The sequence below is a fragment of the Bombyx mori genome, chromosome 22, assembly GCF_030269925.1.
Source record: "Bombyx mori chromosome 22, ASM3026992v2".
Classification (NCBI taxonomy): Eukaryota; Metazoa; Arthropoda; class Insecta; order Lepidoptera; family Bombycidae; genus Bombyx; species Bombyx mori.
In genome coordinates, this window is record NC_085128.1 from 10,608,772 (window position 1) to 10,628,863 (window position 20,092).

General features: G+C 38.7%; 1 protein-coding gene across 17 annotated transcripts in view; it reads left to right on the plus strand.

Moving 5' to 3' along the window:
• Positions 1-20,092, plus strand: part of LOC101742254 (cAMP-specific 3',5'-cyclic phosphodiesterase) — a 632,766-nt gene that overhangs the window by 535,114 nt on the left and 77,560 nt on the right. For 2 of the 17 annotated variants that reach the window (XM_021348174.3, XM_062674970.1), the window contains exons 1-2: positions 11,829-12,250; positions 14,991-15,086. The exons of 13 other annotated variants lie outside the window; for them this stretch is intronic. In XM_021348174.3, the coding sequence (XP_021203849.1) occupies positions 12,051-12,250; positions 14,991-15,086 (296 nt within the window). In that variant the 5' untranslated portion in view covers positions 11,829-12,050. Of the gene's footprint in view, positions 1-1,412; positions 1,824-11,828; positions 12,251-14,990; positions 15,087-20,092 lie in introns of those variants that run through there. 2 more of the 17 variants (XM_062674974.1, XM_021348177.3) reach the window with 2 other exon arrangements.

Consider the following 20,092-nt stretch of genomic DNA (forward strand, 5'->3'; position numbering starts at 1 on the left):
ATTCAGTTTCCTGAATAAAAAAATGACAAGGCAAAAAAGATTTAATATCAAAAAACAGTTTCTTTTTAAATTTAGTAAGTACATAATTCAATTTATTTAAAACAATTAAATTCAAATCAACTCCTATATACCTCTCTTTGACTTTGTACAATTTTTGGCTCTATTGCTGTTATTTGCCAAGAAATTTATGTAGAAGACAAATAAACGCTTTGAATTTCTGAGTAGGTACGTTAATGGAAGTATGTAGTAAAAGGTTGTTATTTCGAAGGCATCGCCGCTGGAAGGAAACGCTTACATTGTTTCTCAATATACCCAGCGTGCTTTTACTGTCTTAACGTCAACAATAAAGTTCTGTATTCAATAATCGTAGAATCTGTATTGAATATGGTATATTTCTCGAAAAAAATTCTCGGTTGACGTAGTCGTCAACTGCTAAGGTAGTGCGACTACGTAAATTGTGATTTCTTAAACTTATGATAATTAAATAACCATAAAAATTCAGTAAATATTCGACCACGAAAACTGTTAGGTATTCGAAAAAATATAAATGACTAGCTGACCCGGTAGACTTCGTAGTGCCTCAATCGATAAATAAGATCTAAAATAAACTTAAAACAAACAAAAGGACGGGGGACATATCAAAGGAAAAACAAAATTGCTATTTTTATTAAATTCCGAGCATTTTCATATTTATCTACCTTTTAAACTTTCCCTGGACTTCCACGAATAATTCGAGACCAAGATTAGCCAAATCAGTCTAGGCGTTCTCGAGTTTTAGCGAGACTAACGAACAGCAATTCATTTTTATATATATAGATAATAATAGATAATAAAAACCGCGAGATTAAACCGTAAAAGTGTTTTTAATTACTTGTAAATACAATTTAATTTAATTTAATCATGATACGTTTTTACTAGTTATTATTGTAAATAGGAAAGGTAAATAGGTCAGTAGAGAGATCACCATGGCTTACTCTAAACGAACTAACCTAAACCAAAATTAATAAATAATGAAATATAAACAATATATTAACAGCAGGCATATTTATTAACAGCAAGTATACTAATGGCTACTACTTAAATATATAGGATATACCAAATAAATGGAAATGTTAATTGAATACACTCTTAATATCCGCCGCTGTATGCATGCAGTTCCTTGATATATAAACGAAATCGGTCCCGGGAGTTCAATCGGATCACTTAATTGGGAATGACATTAATATCCCGGCTTTAACCCGTGGGCGTAAGGGAATACAGAACCATCGCGATGTTTAACGTTTTCACTATGATTACCGGTCACTTGATCGGATCAAATGGCCCATTTAAACCTCTTATCTGTAACAGCTCGACCGGGAATTCCGACGACTCGAATTTCAATTAAATCAAAACATACCATTTCATAAGCAGAATCAAGAAGGAAGCTCGGATATTGCGTTCTTAAATTTAGCAATTTCAATGTAAATAGTGTACCTTGATATTATAAATCTTAATAAAAAACGAAAAACAATAGCTGTGTGAATTAGTGTGAACTATCCGGTGCGAAGTAAAACGTGAGAATTAGGATATCGGACTTGTTATAGTTTCACTGTGAATACAAAGTCGAGAGCTAAAATCGAACATGTCAACCGCGGAGTGTAGAAGATGAGCTAAAGTCCCAACAAGAAGGTTTAATATTATGAAGGCTATGAGGAACGCGTGAGCCGCGCCCTGGGCGGGGGTGGCTCGCGGCGCGCGCGCTGTGATGCAATGGGCCAGGATTGGTGCTTCCGACGCAAGAGGAAGCGCAGCAGCAGTCAGGAAGACCACCAACATCCCTCCCGGTAACTATTATCTTCAATGCCGCCATCTTTAATCAGTTATTGATAGCAAAACGGACTGATAGCGTAAATTAAGCCCACAAAATTATAATTTGCGTAATTACTGGTGGTAGGACGTTTTGTGAGTCCGCACAGGTAGGTACCAGGTGCCTATATCTGCCGTGAAGCAGTAATTCGGTTTGAAGGGTGGGGCATCCGTTGTAACTATACTGAGACGTTAAAACTCATGTCTCAAAATGGGTGGCGGCATTTACGTTGTAGTTGTCTATGGGCTCCGGTAAACACTTAGCACCAGGCGGGCTGTGAAGCTCATCCAGCAAACTAAGCAATAAAAAAAGAAGAAAAAAATAACATTTGGCTACATGATAATTGTTCTGTGTATCACATCGCTGTAAAATGTAAATTTGCAGCATTATAGAAACATTTTGTAAAATATAATCAACGATGTTTTTTGATGTAATTCGATTCTCACTGATAATTACTATCATGGATAGTCGATAAGTTCATATTAATCGAATTTCTTTTAAAGTTTAAACTTTAATGAAAAAATATTTAGCTCTAATGTCAACAACAGTACCCTAACAAGTGACATCGCCTCATTCGTGAGATTGTTACTATCCTGAGTACCCTATTACCTATTTTATTTCAAAGGCTAGATAAATAAATGCCTGGCACTTCTACCATTGGGATATTTAGTATCTTTTTTTTCTCTACCTATACTGATAGCCTTGAGAGGCTATTCCAGCTTCACCTTAACATGTAAGTGAGCTCACGGGGCTCAAACCGGGAGTGTTGCTAACACTGGCCCTAGTAAGAGCAGTGCTTCGCAGAATCTACCACCGGATCAGAAACGCGACCTATTGAGAAGATCCGCCGAGAAATTCAGTGGTCTGTGTCTATGGGTTAATTCACTCGTGGAAGCCTTCGTCGCAAGCGACGGGTTCGACGAGGACGGTGACCGATGCTTGTGGTAACTAAAAGCAAAAAAAGAGAGATTTGATATCATTACCCATTGTTCTATACTCCTCATCTCCAAACACTGTTCCCATGAGTCTTGCCGACAGACATCCTTGGTCCGGATCAACATTGCCCGAAATGCCTATTCTTGTACTTACTCTATTCGTCATAGTGACTTATTGTCCGTCATATTCATTTATGGTTCATCTTAAGTAGTGCAGGAATGTTCTGATGATGATGATCTGAGAAAACAGAGAAGCTACGAGCTTTTGTGTCGATCTAAAGCAGTAAATAAAGATGATATGCATATCATTTGTCAATGAAGTATCCACTAAAATTATAGCTGATTAAAATACGTGAGAGACAGTGGTAAAAGCTAACACATAAAATATAGAGAAAAAACATTTTCTAGAAGATTTTCATGAAGTTCCGTGTACCGATAAGATATCGCACAGTTGACGTCTCAACAATCTTCTCTGGATGATAAAACTTGGTAATTAAGTATGACGTCATCGTAATCAATCGAATAAAAATGTTATTGAAGTGTACCAATGAGTAAATATTAATAAGACCATCGCATTTTATCAGCAATTATCACGTTAAATAATGCGGTTTCTTTAGACGTAAAGATAAGCCGCCACACGTAGTGCTGCTTATTAAGATTATGTAGTTAAAAAAATACAACTAACTAATCTAACTGTCAACTTGAATTGTGATGCTTAACGAATATTTTTCGGGGGTTGTTGGTACGTAACACTACCAACACAAGAGTATTCTTTTATGTGCATGAGGTTGGCAACATGTTCGCGGTCTCGTTATAACTACATAAACGGAATAACCGTGTGCCTCTAAAAAGTTCGACTTTTATTATAAAAGGCAAGGACAAAATCTCAGGACGACAGTCATCCTGGCAGGCGATTTAAATTGCCACCACACTAGGTGGAACTGCCATCGTACAAACGTTAACGGTAGGCGTCTCGACGCGTCTATAGACGACCTCACCTTCGAAATAGTCGGTCCCCCAACTCCAACATGTTATCCGTATAACATCGCGCTCCGTCCGAGCACTATAGACCTGGCATTGCTTAGGAACGTAACTCTGCGCTTGCGTTCCATCGAAGCAATGTCAGAGCTCGACTCAGACCACCGACCTGTCGTTATGCAGCTCGGTCGCCCTCACAACCCAGTCACTGTTACGAGGACCATGGTGGATTGGAATAAGCTGGGCACGTGCCTAGCCGACGCCGCTCCGCCAATCCTCCCTTACGGCCCGGATTCGAATCCATCCCCCGAGGACACCGTCGAATCCATAAACATCATTACCGATCACATCTCTTCCGCGATCATTAGATCTTCTAAAGAAGTCGATGTGGAGGACAGCTTCCACCGCATCAGACTGTCCCCCGATCTTAGGAATCTCTTAAGAGTTAGGAACGCGGCAATCCGGGCCTACGATCGTCTTCCCACGCATTCAAACCGGATTCAGATGCGTCGTCTACAACGCGAAGTCCACTCCCGCTTAAGCGACGCGCGTAACGATAATTGGCATAGTTATTTAGAACAACTCGCGCCCTCCCACCAAGCATACTGGCGACTAGCTAGGACTCTCAAATCCGAAACTACCGCTACTATGCCTCCCCTTTTACGCCCTTCAGGCCAACCACCGGCATTCGATGACGATGACAAGGCTGAGCTGCTGGCCGATGCACTGCAAGAGCAGTGCACCACCAGCACTCAACACGCGGACCCCGAACACACCGAGTTAGTCGACAGGGAGGTCGAGCGCAGAGCTTCCCTGCCGCCCTCGGACGCGTTACCCCCCATTACCACGGACGAAGTTAGAGACGCGATCCACAACCTCCAACCTAGGAAGGCACCAGGCTCCGACGGCATCCACAACCGCGCGCTAAAATTTTTGCCAGTCCAACTGATAGCAATGTTGGCTACAATTTTAAATGCCGCTATGACGCACTGCATCTTTCCCGCGGTGTGGAAAGAAGCGGACGTTATCGGTATACATAAGCCGGGCAAACCGAGAAACGAAACTTCTAGTTACCGTCCGATTAGTCTCCTCTCGACGATAGGAAAAATTTACGAACGTCTCCTTAGGAAACGCCTCTGGGATTTTGTTACCGCGAACAAAATTCTCATAGACGAACAGTTCGGATTCCGCCCAAAACACTCGTGCGTACAACAAGTGCACCGCCTCACGGAGCACATTCTGATAGGACTAAATAGGCGTAAACAAATCCCGACCGGCGCCCTCTTCTTCGACATCGCGAAGGCGTTCGACAAAGTCTGGCACAACGGTTTAATTTACAAACTGTACAACATGGGAGTGCCAGACAGACTCGTGCTCATCATACGAGACTTCTTGTCGAACCGTTCGTTTCGATATCGAGTAGAGGGAACTCGTTCTCGTCCCCGTCAACTGACTGCCGGAGTCCCGCAAGGCTCCGCGCTCTCCCCGTTATTATTTAGTTTGTATATCAATGATATACCCCGGTCTCCGGAGACCCATCTAGCGCTCTTCGCCGATGACACGGCTATCTACTACTCGTGTAGGAAGATGTCGCTGCTTCATCGGCGACTCCAGATCGCAGTAGCCACCATGGGACAGTGGTTCCGGAAGTGGCGAATAGACATCAACCCCACGAAAAGCGCAGCGGTGCTCTTCAAAAGGGGTCGCCCTCCGAACATCACTTCGAGCATCCCACTCCGTAGTAGGCGCGCAAACACCTCCGCCGTTAGTCCCATCACTCTCTTTGGCCAGCCCATACCGTGGGTCTCGAAGGTCAAATATCTAGGCGTCACCCTCGACAGAGGGATGACATTCCGTCCCCATATAAAAACGGTACGCGACCGCGCCGCGTTTATTCTAGGACGACTCTATCCAATGCTTTGTAGTCGAAGCAAACTGTCCCTCCGCAATAAGGTAACTCTCTACAAAACTTGTATACGCCCCGTCATGACGTATGCAAGCGTAGTGTTCGCTCACTCAGCCCGCACCCACTTGAAATCCCTTCAGGTTATTCAATCACGATTCTGCAGGATAGCCGTCGGAGCACCATGGTTCCTTAGGAATGTGGATCTCCACGATGACCTGGAGCTCGACTCTCTTAGTAAGTATCTACAGTCGGCATCGCTGCGCCACTTTGAGAAGGCGGCACGACATGAGAACCCTCTCATCGTAGCCGCTGGAAATTACATACCCGACCCAGTAGACCGAATGGTAAACCGTCGACGTCGCCCAAAGCACGTCATTACGGATCCTCCTGATCCATTAACGGTGCTTTTAGGCACCACAAGCACCGGTCACCGTCCTCGTCGAACCCGTCGCTTGCGACGAAGGGCTCGACGAGCGAACTAACCCATAGACACAGCCCACTGAGTTTCTCGCCGGATCTTCTCAGTGGGTCGCGTTTCCGATCCGGTGGTAGATTCTGCGAAGCACTGCTCTTGCTAGGGTCAGTGTTAGCAACTCTCCGGTTGAGCCCCGCGAGCTCACCTACTAACGTTAGGGCGAAGCTGAAATAGCCTCTCAAGGCTATCAGCATAGGTAGGAGGAAAAATCAGGACGACAATTAAAGGCTAGCCGCTCAAGAGTGTTCCACCAAAATTGTTCTGTCATAAAAAGGGTTTTTTTCTTTTTTTCGTATATGGGTGAACGAACTCCCAGTCTACCTGTTATAAAGTAGTTATCAAAGTCCACAGATATCTCAACGTAAATGCCACTCACCTTGAGAAATAAGGTCTAAGGCCCACTGCTAATTTCCTTAAATCGGCCATATGCTTTTTTGTTATTTCGTTACGTGACGATTTTTATCAGTCAACCCCAAACCGCATTAAGGAACTAACTAAAAGCAAAAGAAAACCCAAACTCATTGACTCGCTTGACAATCTCTCATTTTCATTTTGATTTTAGAAACAGTATACTATTTAAAGCCTTTGTATGAGACAAATAGCGTAGTCGTCTTCATGGTAAATGATCCCTAGCGTGTTGCGCGATACAACACCAGTGGCTAATGGATAATTGGATCCTAATGGCCTTCATCGTGTGCAACACGATTAACTCTTAACCTCTCCTCGGTACGTGATGACTGGTCTTTAATGAAACTGCACATTATATTACAATACAGTTATGATGGCTCTCTCGGGATAATAGATCGCAATTTGCGTTACGTTGTCGGTAGTCGCTTTTGTGGTACATTTTGACGAGCGAATCCGTTCCTTTGTTTGGCTGAATACGATATTTATGTTAATTTTATTATTACGTTCACAATATGCAAAACATTTTTTAGTTGACCTTCAATTTAATTTCATGTAGATTTGTAATTTTTGAGATATCGAAAGTTGAGAGTCGTAATATCAATGTGCGAATAGAAACTTTAACGGCAAAATATGGTCGACAGTATTTATACGCATTAATAATATGAGCCAGTGTGAGCGGTGATATACCTATCTTATTTAATATGTCCATTTAATATCAAATCTTAGTGGCCTAAAAGATAAGACCTTAAAAGTCATGTCTCGAGGCAAGTGGCAGCATTTACGTTATTGTTGTCTATGGGTTTCGGTAACCACTTCATACCAGATGCGTCATTCATAAAACCATCTAAAAAAAGAATACATAATGAGTATACATATGAGTATACATACATGTATAGTATACATACATATATTATGAGTATACATAATGAGAATATATAATGAGTAAATGTCTGGAAGAGATCGTTCTTAGCGATAAGATTTTTTTTACTGAATGTTTTGAATTTTTATTTATTATGTGTACGATAAAACATACTGTCTCTCTTTCTAATAATTTTGCCTCCTTGTGTGGATAATCTTCAATCCGGGGAGACGCCCTTAATAATTTTCTCCTGGACTATCCCGCGCCAGCCCTGTCGTTCCTCGGCTGCACCGATAGCGTCATGAGTTGAGGTGTTGAGAGTAAAGCGTATCTGGCCCGACCAGCGCATTGGACTTCTTATGTAATATTCAAACTAAATTATATCTAAGAAAAACATACTGAATTGTTTTTTTTTTCCTACCTATACTGATAGCCTTGAGAGGCTATATCAGCTTCGCCCTAACATGTAGGTGAGCTCATTGGGCTCAAACCGGAGTGGTGCTAACACTGGCCCTAGTAAGAGCAGTGCATCGCAGAAACTGCCACCGGATCGGAAACGCGACCCACTGAGAAGATCCGGCGAGAAACTCAGCGGGCGACTGAGTTGTAATTTACAAAGTATCGTACGCACGTTTGAAAGTACACAAAAACGGAACTATAAATCAGGCGTTGTGTAGTAAACAAAACTGTTTACAAACCTTGTAAACACGTGAACTATATAATTCAACGGAGCTGCTTAAACGAGCGCTAGAAATAGATGCAATTTAAATCAATATTCACTGTACCGAGAGTCATAAAAGACAAGACACATTATCAATTAGATCAAACGCTGCTCATAACTGTGATTTCAATGGATTCAGCAATAGGGTCGCTTTTGAAAAAAGATGTGTGGTGTCGTGGGACACCGGATAGAAACGAAGTTCCTTATTATAATATATTAATTTTAAGTTCCATTCGAGGTATAAAAAAATAAAACTGAAGGTTTCGTAACAACCCACGGTCATTCGGTAACATGCGAACTTATTGTGGTACACCTCATTCACGGTTGTTTGCATAAGAGTTAGTGTATTGCGCAAACGAACGCTCTGAAATCGTGGTCAATGACTGATAAAAAAATACGTTATTTTTTGTACGTTATTACAAAGTTAAGTCGTACACTGTGTGCATTACTAATAAAAATCTTACGTTACGGACGTTTTTTCCCGGTTAGGGTAACCCTCCGCATCGTCCTATAAGGAACTTCGTTCCGAAAAAAAAGTACTTTCCTAAACATTCCCTTTTGATAACTGATCAAAACACTTCATAACACAAATATTCAATACCTCAACGGTTACTATTACCACATACTATAAATCCATTAGTAGTTAACAAAGTAATAACTTTATCGCTACGAATTTTTAATGTCCACTTCCTGTTTGTTTAAGGTAAACTTAATTGCATAACTATGATATAAATAGTAGAATATGCCGCGTAGTCGACCACAGACGCTCCGTAATTGCAACTACGTGCAATCCTGCAGTAATTATCTATGGTCGCAAACGTAATAACATGGACTACGGCCATTACGCGTCAAGGCAACGTCCATTGTACGCAGTCTACGAGACAATTTGCAACACACGGATGCTTGAATCCATATAGCTCTAGAAACAAGTGAATGTCAAAATAGGCAGTAAGTACGTAAGTAATAGGCAGTTTTACTGGTGGTAGGACCTCTTGTGAGTCCACACGGGTAGGTACCACCACCCTGCCTATTTCTGCCGTGAAGCAGTAATTCGTTTCGGTTTGAAGGGTGGGGCAGCCGTTGTAACTATACTGAGACCTTAGAAGTCATATCTTAAGGTGGGTGGCATATACGTTGTAGATATCTATGGGCTCCGGTAACCACTTAACACCAGATGGGCTGTGAGATCGTCCACCCATCGGCTTGGCTCTGCCCCTGGCATTGCTGAAATCCATGGGCGACGGTAACCACTCACCATCAGGTGGGCCGTATGTTCGTCCGCCTACAAAGGCAATTAAAAAAAAAAATATCTATATATACATATCTATTTGTTATTTTAGTTATGTGTTATTTGTCCTACACACACTTATCACTTTTTATTATTATTCTCATTATCCTCTCGCAGGTCTGCTGGAAGAGATTTCTCAAAGAAATAAGCACTGCCTTTGTACATAATTTTCCTATTACTCTGTACTGTGTCTTGTTTTCTGTGTGTACATAAATAAATAAATAAAAAAAATAAAATCTATGGTAGCCCAAGGGGCTATTCCAGCTACTCGCAGACTGGTAGCTAAGTTCACAGACTCAACCTGAGGGATCTTGCTAACACTGGCCTTGGTAAGAGGGCTTCGCAGAATCAACCACCGCAGCGGAATCGCAACCCACTGAAAAGATCTGTTAAAAAAAAGCAGTGGGTAGCATCTCTGGAGTAGTTCACACGTCGAACTCTTGATCGCGGCTTGATGAGCCTAAAAGCACCAAAATATAATTGAAGTTAATCGATGATAATGATTAAATTATATTATGTTTTTAATGATTGCCTATTAATTATTAAACTGAAGCATTCGAGGAAAATAAATATCTAATACCCAATAGTTTGATATACTTACAACGGCCATGCTATGTAATATATTTTGATAACAGATATTTTGTGAAAATTGTTTTGAAACGGATGCGTGTGTACGTTTTGCTATTTTTCGGGGTATTCTTAGGTTCTTCCTCTGGATCTAAAGAAACCTAAAGAAACATTGTTCTAATAAATCGTCATATTATGATATATATTACATTATAATTTGATTACAATTTTGTAATATGAATATCGCGCTTCCAATGTCAAGATTCTGATGTAATTTAGGTGTCGTAACAAAGACCTAGTTATTGGGTCAACTTTAAAAGATTGCTAGGAAAATTAGTAAAATAAAAGCCTAATGGAACCGTCGAATTGTTTTGAGTCATACAAAATTCGTGAATCGAACTGCACCAGTGGAGGGCACTGACGTCACCGGTCAAGTTCACGTCCAACGTCTGCCAGAGGTGGTGCCAAAACAATAAAACAAATTCATGTTTCACTGTGCCAATTTTATATAAATTGACTACATTTGCGTCACCCGACATCGACGAGCTGTATAGTATGCTCGCCGTCAATTTCCTTTTTAAAAATTGACAAGATGTTTTTGAATTGTATTGCTGCGTCAATCGTACGGGAAATAGATAATTTGAGGCTTTTATTTGTGTTAATTTAACAAAAGTTAATTATAATAAAGGTAATTTTCTTACATTTCCGATAATTAAAACAAATTTTATTTATTTCGATGATTAATAATAATAATTGTAAACTTCTATATTTAATTATAGTAGTTTTTAAATTTCAATTTACTTCTTAAGAAAATATATAAAATACTTTTCACTTTTAGATATGCTGCAATCTTATCAGCGTCTCTTTGTGTGTTCTTTTTAATAATTTTTCGAATTAATTTTATGATTATTTAGATAAACAATGATTATTGAAAAATTTCAACGCTTAAACATTACTTGAGAATTGATGCAAGATTTTGTAAAGAGATTGAAATATAATTTGACCTATAAAGAAACGCATTTTCCATCTACAGCTAAAGTGTGCTTTATGCCAAGGTTATAAGCACGAGTTCTGAACGTCAACCGAGGGACTTGTGCTCTTCTGTAGAGAACAGTTGCGTGCCGGCGTACGCATGCGGCTCGCCCCATTCGACCCCCGGCAAAATGGCGCTAGCCACATGGCCGCCGGGCAGCCGCAGGATGCTCTGTCACGGTACTCCTGTCCGAAACGACGTTGACACGATTTCCCGGCTCGCTATACACCTTGACACGCACATCCGCACAGAAACCGACGGTCTCATCGATTTATCGTTCGGCTTCAGACGACCGTGCCGCCGATACGAATCGCGCGTGCAACAAGTGATATCATTTCAAAACTCTGACAGATAAACGTATTGTTATTATTTTATAATGGTGCTGTGATTGTGGGTCACATATAAATAACGTGCCCTTTCGGAGCAGTGGCGGCGCGGGTGAGCTGTGCAGTGAGTGAGTGACGTTGGCCGCTCACGTTCCCCGCGCCGCGCCGCGTAACGTCAACATTGCCGGTCGCGTCCCGCTGACACATCTCACAATCAGACACTCTTCTTATCACTGCATCGATGAACTCTCTAAATGAAGACTTACTTTAACTTCTTTATTCTTATTATTACAAAAATACACTAATTTTATTGTTTTGTGACGTAGTGATATTTTCTAGAGACTGTAAAGCCTCAATAGTTGATTAAATAATTAGGACGATGTAAACTGTAAAATTTAAATACCTATATAATGATAATCAATAATGAGGATAAGTCGAGTGAATAATAGGAAGCAAGTCGACGCTCGTCGGCTTCGAGCCCAGTACACAAATAGTAGCGGTAGCGCTAGCGCGTAAACCGCGTCGGGCCGCACGTGGATCTCGCGTGCGACAACTTGCATAGGATCGAGTCGGGCGCGTCATTGCTCAACGACATTTACACGTGACTGTAACGAACATGAAAGTGTGAAAACAAACAAATGTGTTCCTCGGAGAGTGTTTGTGGAACGGGTCGGAGAAGGGCAGGACGCGTGGCGCGATAGGCACATTATGTTGACGTTCGTGTTCGCGGTGTGGTCTGCGGCGCGCGCGCTGGGCTGGACGTGTGAGGCTGCGGGAACTTCCCCTGAAGTGGAAGAAATACCAGTGCTGCCGCGGCTGCGCTCAGCGCGCGCATCCAGTGACCTTTCCACCCTTAGCGCGACCACCACCAGCTCCAGCCATACCAGTAGCGGAGAACAATCTAAGAGGTCACATCCTCTAGGTGTATTTATTGACAAGCCAACAATCATTGACGCACAGCATTTGAACGATTAATTTGTCATTTGACTAGTTTTCATAAAACAAGCACACGTGCCTTCAACGCGCACTGAACCCGCTCACATCTGATCTTACATATAAATTCTGAATAAAATATATATGTGTCTGAGATATCTATGATGATAAAAACAATAATTAGTGTATACTCCAAGAACAATAGGACTGTTCAAAATCTGAATGCATGGGAGTGTATCAGCTATTAATCTTAATCTCGTATTCAGTAATAAAAAATGTTAGATGTATAATACATATATATGTACATATATGTATACAACTGCACGTCGATTGAATTAATTAAATTACGGGTAACTAACAAAGTCTTTGCCAACAAAGAAATTTACAAATGCCGTAAAATCCTCTCTGTTTAGTTCACCTACAAGGGATTAATTAAGAAATATTATTAAATAACAGGAAATTGGTTTCTTCATTCAGTTTCAAAGAGAGAAACGTCAATAACCGGGACTTTTATTAATTTCTCGAATATTTTTCTTATTAATAAACTAAATGATTGACGTTTTGAAATTTACAAAGATTTTTAAATGGGAAATGAAAATTAATTGGAAATTGTGAAATTAAAAATTATTGACAACCGGTATTAGTTGACAGATAGATATAGGCTCTTATTATTATACTATACTATATTATAGTATACGAGTAATATGTACATTTTTCTTTGACGTTTCACATCGTCAATATGAAAAGAGGATTTTTTTTTATTTTTCAAAAATTTAATCATATTTCTTTCAGTCTTCCATCACATAATAAGCAACACAGCTACAAAGCTAGATTCCAATAAAATTTAATTACCTCATGAAGGGTATTGAGGCAGAAAACGGGCTACATTCTTTTCAGGCGACTATCTAGGGTAGAACCAAGCCGGGTACAAACGAATGAGATTTCATGTAGGGGAAGTCAAAAGGCGCAATGGACCAGAATAACTTTTTTATTTTTTTATTGCATAGACGCGACAGAGCTTTTTTCTTCTTTTGTTATATTTCTCTGGTGCACGAGGGCCCTTTGAAAAGTCAAATGCTGTGCTTCTGTACAACCTAATATCGCGGAGTCATGTACTACGAATAGATATAAAATGAGTTATTTACTGTAATAGTGCAATACTACAAATGTTTACGAGAAAATCTACTTCTAATTCAGTCTCTAATTACGTCCCAATAAAGTTTAAAAACCTGATGCCGATTCGAACATAAATTTGTTTGTTGAGTATCGTAGCTTAAAATTTAATAGCAAATGAATAAAATTAGATTAATTCGTACAACATTATATCGTACTACAAACGCTTACATTCGGTTACTGAGAAGATAAACCAATTAACTGAATCCGTTGAGCATTCGATAATCAATTACAAAGAGTCTTTTATCTCACCCTTTGTAGTTCTGAAACGGTATCGGCACAGGTAAATGACGGTTTCGTGTTCTCCACAGAACGGTAACAAAGTAACAAAGGCGACCGTTAATTATTATGTGACTATCAACGTTGTGTTTCACAATTTGAACAGCGACTAATGGATCGTCTTTTACCCTGACTTATTTAAGTGTAGGATTCAGGAAAACAACAGGATAAATAAAACTATGTTCGTAACAAAATAGTCGGTTACATTACAATCCAAGTGAATTTCTGTTTAACACGATGAATTAACGGAACGTGTTTGAAATATACACGCAGCGAATTCATGATGGAAATGGTGATTCAACGTTGCGTTAAACAAAACGAAATATTGAATATAAATATGTACGCTTTAAAACAATTCATTCGGTATTAAATGTTTTGCATAAAATTTACGTTGTTTCTAGAAACATATCGAATGTATTCGCTCTAACAATAAATATTGACTGTCATAATCGATTTCATACATTTTAACGATTCAAAAAGAAAACATCTCTAAAATCTTGGCAGAACACCAGACACTCTATATCGAAATATAAAAAAATGCAAGCCCGGTATCTCGTAAGTAATTACACATTAGACGTATCTGTGTGTTTGTGTGAATAAAATAATCATAGTAATATCATGTCAATCGTATGTTCAAATATTCATCACTAGCGGCCCGCTCCGGCTCCGCTCGGGTATTTAACAAAAATTTCAATGATATTTGACGTTGGTTATTTTTTTTAAATAAAAGTACACTAATTATTTCGGCATAACTATAATAGTTAGACACATGCTGTCGCGACACTTTTTGTAAATAATAATGTGTTCTACAAAGTCAATCAATACATTCAATTTTTTACAATCAAAGTCAGTCAATAGTTTTCGCAGCGCACGTGATGTAAAGAATATTTTAGGTATTTTTTCGGATTACATTATTGGAGTTTTAGTAAGGATCCCTATTTTTTTCAAAAAAGATAATAGCCTATGTCACTCGGGAATAGTGTAGCTTCCAAACAGTGAGAGAATTTTTTAAATCGGCTCAGTAGTTTCGGAGCCTATTCAATACAAACAAACAAACAAATCTTTCGTCTTTATATCATTAGTATAGATTTACAAACACCATTTCTATTTGTAAACAAATGTCGAGCGTCTGTACTACATGACTCGTGGCTGTTCAATAACCTATCAATCATAGGTAACTAGGTTATTGAAAGGCCATCAAACGGCTTGGCGTATGGTCGGTTGGTCTGGTTGTGGTTCGCGTTAATAATCGTTCGTGGTTAGGTGGAGCGAAGCGCCTCGTCGTTGGAGCGCCCGTGGGGCCGCCCGCAGACCGCTTCGGAGGACGCCAGTTTCCGCACGAAGACGTACCACCGGCAGGTATTGCAGCACAACACTGTGGATTCTATAACATTGTTTGAAGGGTGGAGCAGTCGTTGTAACTATACTTGAGACCTTAGAACTTATATGTCAATGTAGGTGGCGCATTTACGTTGTAGATGTCTATGGGCTCCTGTAACCACTTAACACCAGGTGGGCTGTGAGTTCATCCACCCATCTAAGAAAAAAAAATCTAGGTTTTACCTCTAATTGTAAACATTATTTGAAATTTAAACGCTATATGATCGACCGGACTAACAAAAAAAAACTTTCACATTATTTTAACTAAGGTTTAACTACACCCCAACAAAATATCTTCAAATAGCCTCACTCTTATTCTCACAATTATAAATAATGTTAAAGATGAATGAAAGAATGTAGATAATAAATAAGTACGTAACCAAGGATAAAGTATTTTTGTAGGTTTATTTATTATCTGTATCCTAAATTTATATCTAAGGTTAAGGCAATTTAAATAAATTGCCTTAACCTTAGGCCTTAACGTTATTATAAACAGTTTAAATAAATTGTTGAACTACACACATGGCTCGAAAAACGTAAGATTGGAATATACAAACGTACATTGGAACGTGCGACCTTTTTTAATCTTTCGCTGTGTGAAAATTATTGTAAAAGATTATAAGTAGCATACGAGCCACTTTTATTAATACGCTTTAATACGCTTCAGACCTATATGTGTAACGGAATCTTTGAACATGATTTTGACCCCCTTCAAAACTTCGGATTAACTCGAAATTTGGTATACTTATTAAGGACCGACGACAATTCAATATTAAAAAAAAAATTGAAAGAAAATGGAAAAAATTGAAATTCAACCAAAAAATGAGAAATAAATAATAGTTTAAAAAAAGCGTGGGCGCATAGTATCTGTAGTTATAAATATTTTATGAACAGATATGAGTGATGGGTTATTTTGATAATATCCTGGAAAGCACCCCACGCTTTTTTACAATAAAATCATTTTTTCTTACACTATTTTTAATTCAAATTTATTAAAATATATTTTCTATTTTTTAGTTGGATTTTCTATAAAACCGTATTTTGTTACTTATTTTAAACTATTATTTATTTTATTTAAAGCACAAATTAATTACTGACGGCAAACCGTAATATGAGAGCCCTACAAAGAAGTACTTAATAATCCGTCTGTCACGAAGATGTCGTGCGTTTCGGCTTAAAGTACCTTTACTTCTTACCGGCCAACAATTATTTTATACTCACAGTTATTATGAACTTATGATGGAAACATAGTAGCGCTATTCATGTGGTGTAACTAACTCCAGAGCTATTAAATCTAAGCGTCGCATTAAAAAAAACATGGATGGAAGATATGTTATTTTAACGGGGACATAGAGCGTATTATTGGCCTTAATAAATTAACCTCATTTTACTTGAAAACTAAAAAAAGATTCTTGACTAAGCCTTTTAACAGCCTTAAACCAATAACATTACTTCTGTAATGTGGTTACAGGAAAGATAAAAGTAGGAGAAAAGAAAAAGTTTCTTTAACACAACATAATATAATAAGAATATCAGTACGGTCTGTTACTAAACACAAAACCAATGTTGCGATTTTACACGTAATAATAATATCGCGCCTATCTTCTGTCTATTATCGATTTGAGTTAAAATGCCGAAAATTTTAAGTGTATCAGTTCAAAATCTGTTACTCTTAAGCCCTTAGCGCCGAGCTTAATAGAAAACAAGCAATAAAATTGAAAAGGTAAAACTAAGAAAATCGATTTTCTCTTGTTTATGTTTACTTAGCGAGTTCAATCCGCTACCGGCACAGAAAATGAATTTTCCGATCCGAGTTTCAACACGGATCTCTATTGCTGGACTGCGCGAACAATCTCTGTATCTCTTAAAAGAATATGAAAGCTTGAATAAACACAATTTTGCCACAAAATCCTTGAATTTAATGTGAACAAGTTAACACTGAACATTACTGGCAGTATGTATTAAGCTAAGTAGTTATTAGCATTTTGGAGTTAAAGTAGCTTCTCATCCGAGACAGTACTCCTGATAGATAATAAATACACTTAATGCGTTTAGTTGAAACGGGCATGTGTCGCCTTTTTTTTTTTTAAGTTAACCTTAAGTTAGCCTTAAGTTAACCCATAGACACAGCTCACAGAGTTTCTCGCCGCGGATCTTCTCAGTGGGTCGCGTTTCCGATCCCGTGGTAGATTCTGCGAAGCACTGCTCTTGCTAGGGCCAGTGTTAGCAACACTCCGACTTGAGCCCCGTGAGCTCACCTACACGTCAGGGTGAAGCTGAAATAGCCTCTCAAGGCTATCAGCGTAGATAGGAAAAAAAAACTTAAGTAGCAATTCTCACAATGGAAATTGACAACGATTCTGAAATTAAATCAATAAAATCTAAACGGAAACGCTGAACCCTTATTTCGATAAAACTCTTTTGTCCACCATCTATGCTTCCTGTTCTTTCTTCTTCTTTTTTTGTTATAATCTCTCTCTTCCTCTTTTTAGTATTGTTAATGACAATTATATTGAATGACAACTACTCTACACGTGTTTGGTGTCATCGCGCTTTTCCTCTGAACTGGATCGCGTCGTCTCGTTATGATCCGAAAAGTATCTCGACCTTCGTGAGCAGCCTTTGTCTGTTTCAAGCAGAGGCAGCTCGGTTTTAGGCTGCTCAAATGGATAAAGACCTTAAAATACTGGTTTATTACTGGTGGTAGGACCTCTTGTGAGTCCGCACGGGTAGGTACCACCACCCTGCCTATTTCTGCCGTGAAGCAATAATGCGTTTCGGTTTGAAGGGTAGGGCAGCCGTTGTTACTATACTTGAGAACTTAGAACTTATATCTCAAGGTGGGTGGCGCATTTACGTTGTAGATGTCTATGGGCTCCGGTAACCACTGTTAACCCACACCAGGTGGGTGGTAAGCTTGTCCAACCATCTAAGCAAAAAAAAAAATAATTATGTACTAATTTAACAGCGACCTTGCCTGAAGTGTCAACAACATCGGACACGGTTGTATTGCAATGGTGTGAACGGTACAAAAACACATACATCACAAGCAAAAAGTCGATTTAATCAACATTACCTACTGATCATAATAAAAACTGGTTTTAAATGTACACTAGAGATCCCACAGTAGTCGAAATTCGACTATAATTAATTACAGTTGTAAGTACACTACACACTATTATGATGTTGTACACTATTATGATAGCATTTTATACTTCTATAATCACAAATTTCGCCAAGGCTACTCTATAAAAAAATATTAATAAAGACAAACAATATTTAATCTATTCTCAATTTGACAACAGACGTCATGAACAAAAGTTTGACAATAAATAGTATGCATGCGTGTGTGCGTCAAATACATGGTATGTAGTGTGTGTAATGTTTTCTTTATTGATTTAATATATCTTCAATGCATTATTTAAAAAAAAATTAGCATTGTGCACTTCTTCTCTATATTCTCTATAAGTCTGGAAAATTTCATACTCCTCCGTCCACGCAATTTTCGTAAAAAGGGATACAAAGTTTTTGCTTCACGTATTAATATATAGATATCTTGTATACAACTGCTCGCGGACGACTTCCCGTGACAAATTGTAAAGTTGCGACATTTCGTTTTCGTTTCAAAGTATTCAAAACGTCATTAATAATTTAAAGACAATATAAAACGTGAGATAAAAGCGTAAAAGCAGTTTTAATTAAATTACCGAGCACGGCATTTTGAAATCGATTGTTCCATTCTGAAGAATAATATACATAGAGGCGAGCAACAAAAATACATTAATTTCTTTACTTTTCGACACGTTTTCCTTCTTCCTTTTCTTCCATGGACTGTAAATTAATAAATTGCCCGTCTCATACCCATCATACATATTATTGTATTATACACGTGCAGGTACAATCTTACTTGAAAAACAAAGATTTGAAAATATTCTTTAGCATTAAACAGCAGTATGGCTATCCTCTTGCTATTACTGATATCCAAGAGCTAGGGCACCCTCCAGTCAAGTGGGTTATATGTTCGACTGCCTTAAAAGCCAATAAACTTCAATACGTAAAAATTTTTCAAAATTCAATTTCTACTGGTGGTAGGACCTCTTGTGAGTCCGCACGGGTAGGTACCACCGCGCCGCCTCTTTCTGCTGTAAAGCAGTAATGCGTTTCGGTTCAAAGGGTGGATCAGCCGTTATAAATAGTACTTGAGACCTTAGAACTCATATCTCTTTTTCACAGAGAAAACTCCGAGGAATTTTTCAATTAACATAAATAAAATTAACATCAAGTAAATAACTGATGAAATTGTACTTTCAAGTACATTCACGCCTTTACACTCAATCCGATGTTTCTCATCGGATCTTCCTAGCGTATCATAATTCCCAGTCGGTGATAGATACAGCTGCTCTTTAACTGTTAAGCCTTTCTCAGATAAGCTCGCGCAATTTTCGGCAAACCTCGCCCTCATCCCTAGGTTGCCCGCCCAACTGGAAAGCACGAGGTCAAGAATTCCTTAATTCTAAAAAAGCAATTAAAATCCACTGTAGCGTCAGGTCAACAGTCTCGTAAGGCCCTAGAAGCCATTGGGAACGGTTATCGTCCAGAACTATCTTACTCTTGTATTAGGACACTTTATCCGATCGTTTTATCGTAAAGAACGTTTAATATTTAAATCAAAATATAATATAATAATAAAATCAAATAAAAAATATAAATCATAATATACACACAATAATTGTGTTAATTTAGTAAAATAGCAATTATTGCTATTTTACTAAATTAACAAGTAAATACCACCAAGCCACACTTAATTTTACTTGTCTTCAGAACAGAGACATCTATTGGTACATTTTTGTACTACAGCTGAACAATAAATTCATGAGTTGTTTGACAGATAGTCCTACAGATGGCATTGAATTGAAAAACTGTTTTGTTACCGATGACATTTCTCAAGGGAAATGCGTCATTTGAATAAAAATCTTAATATACAG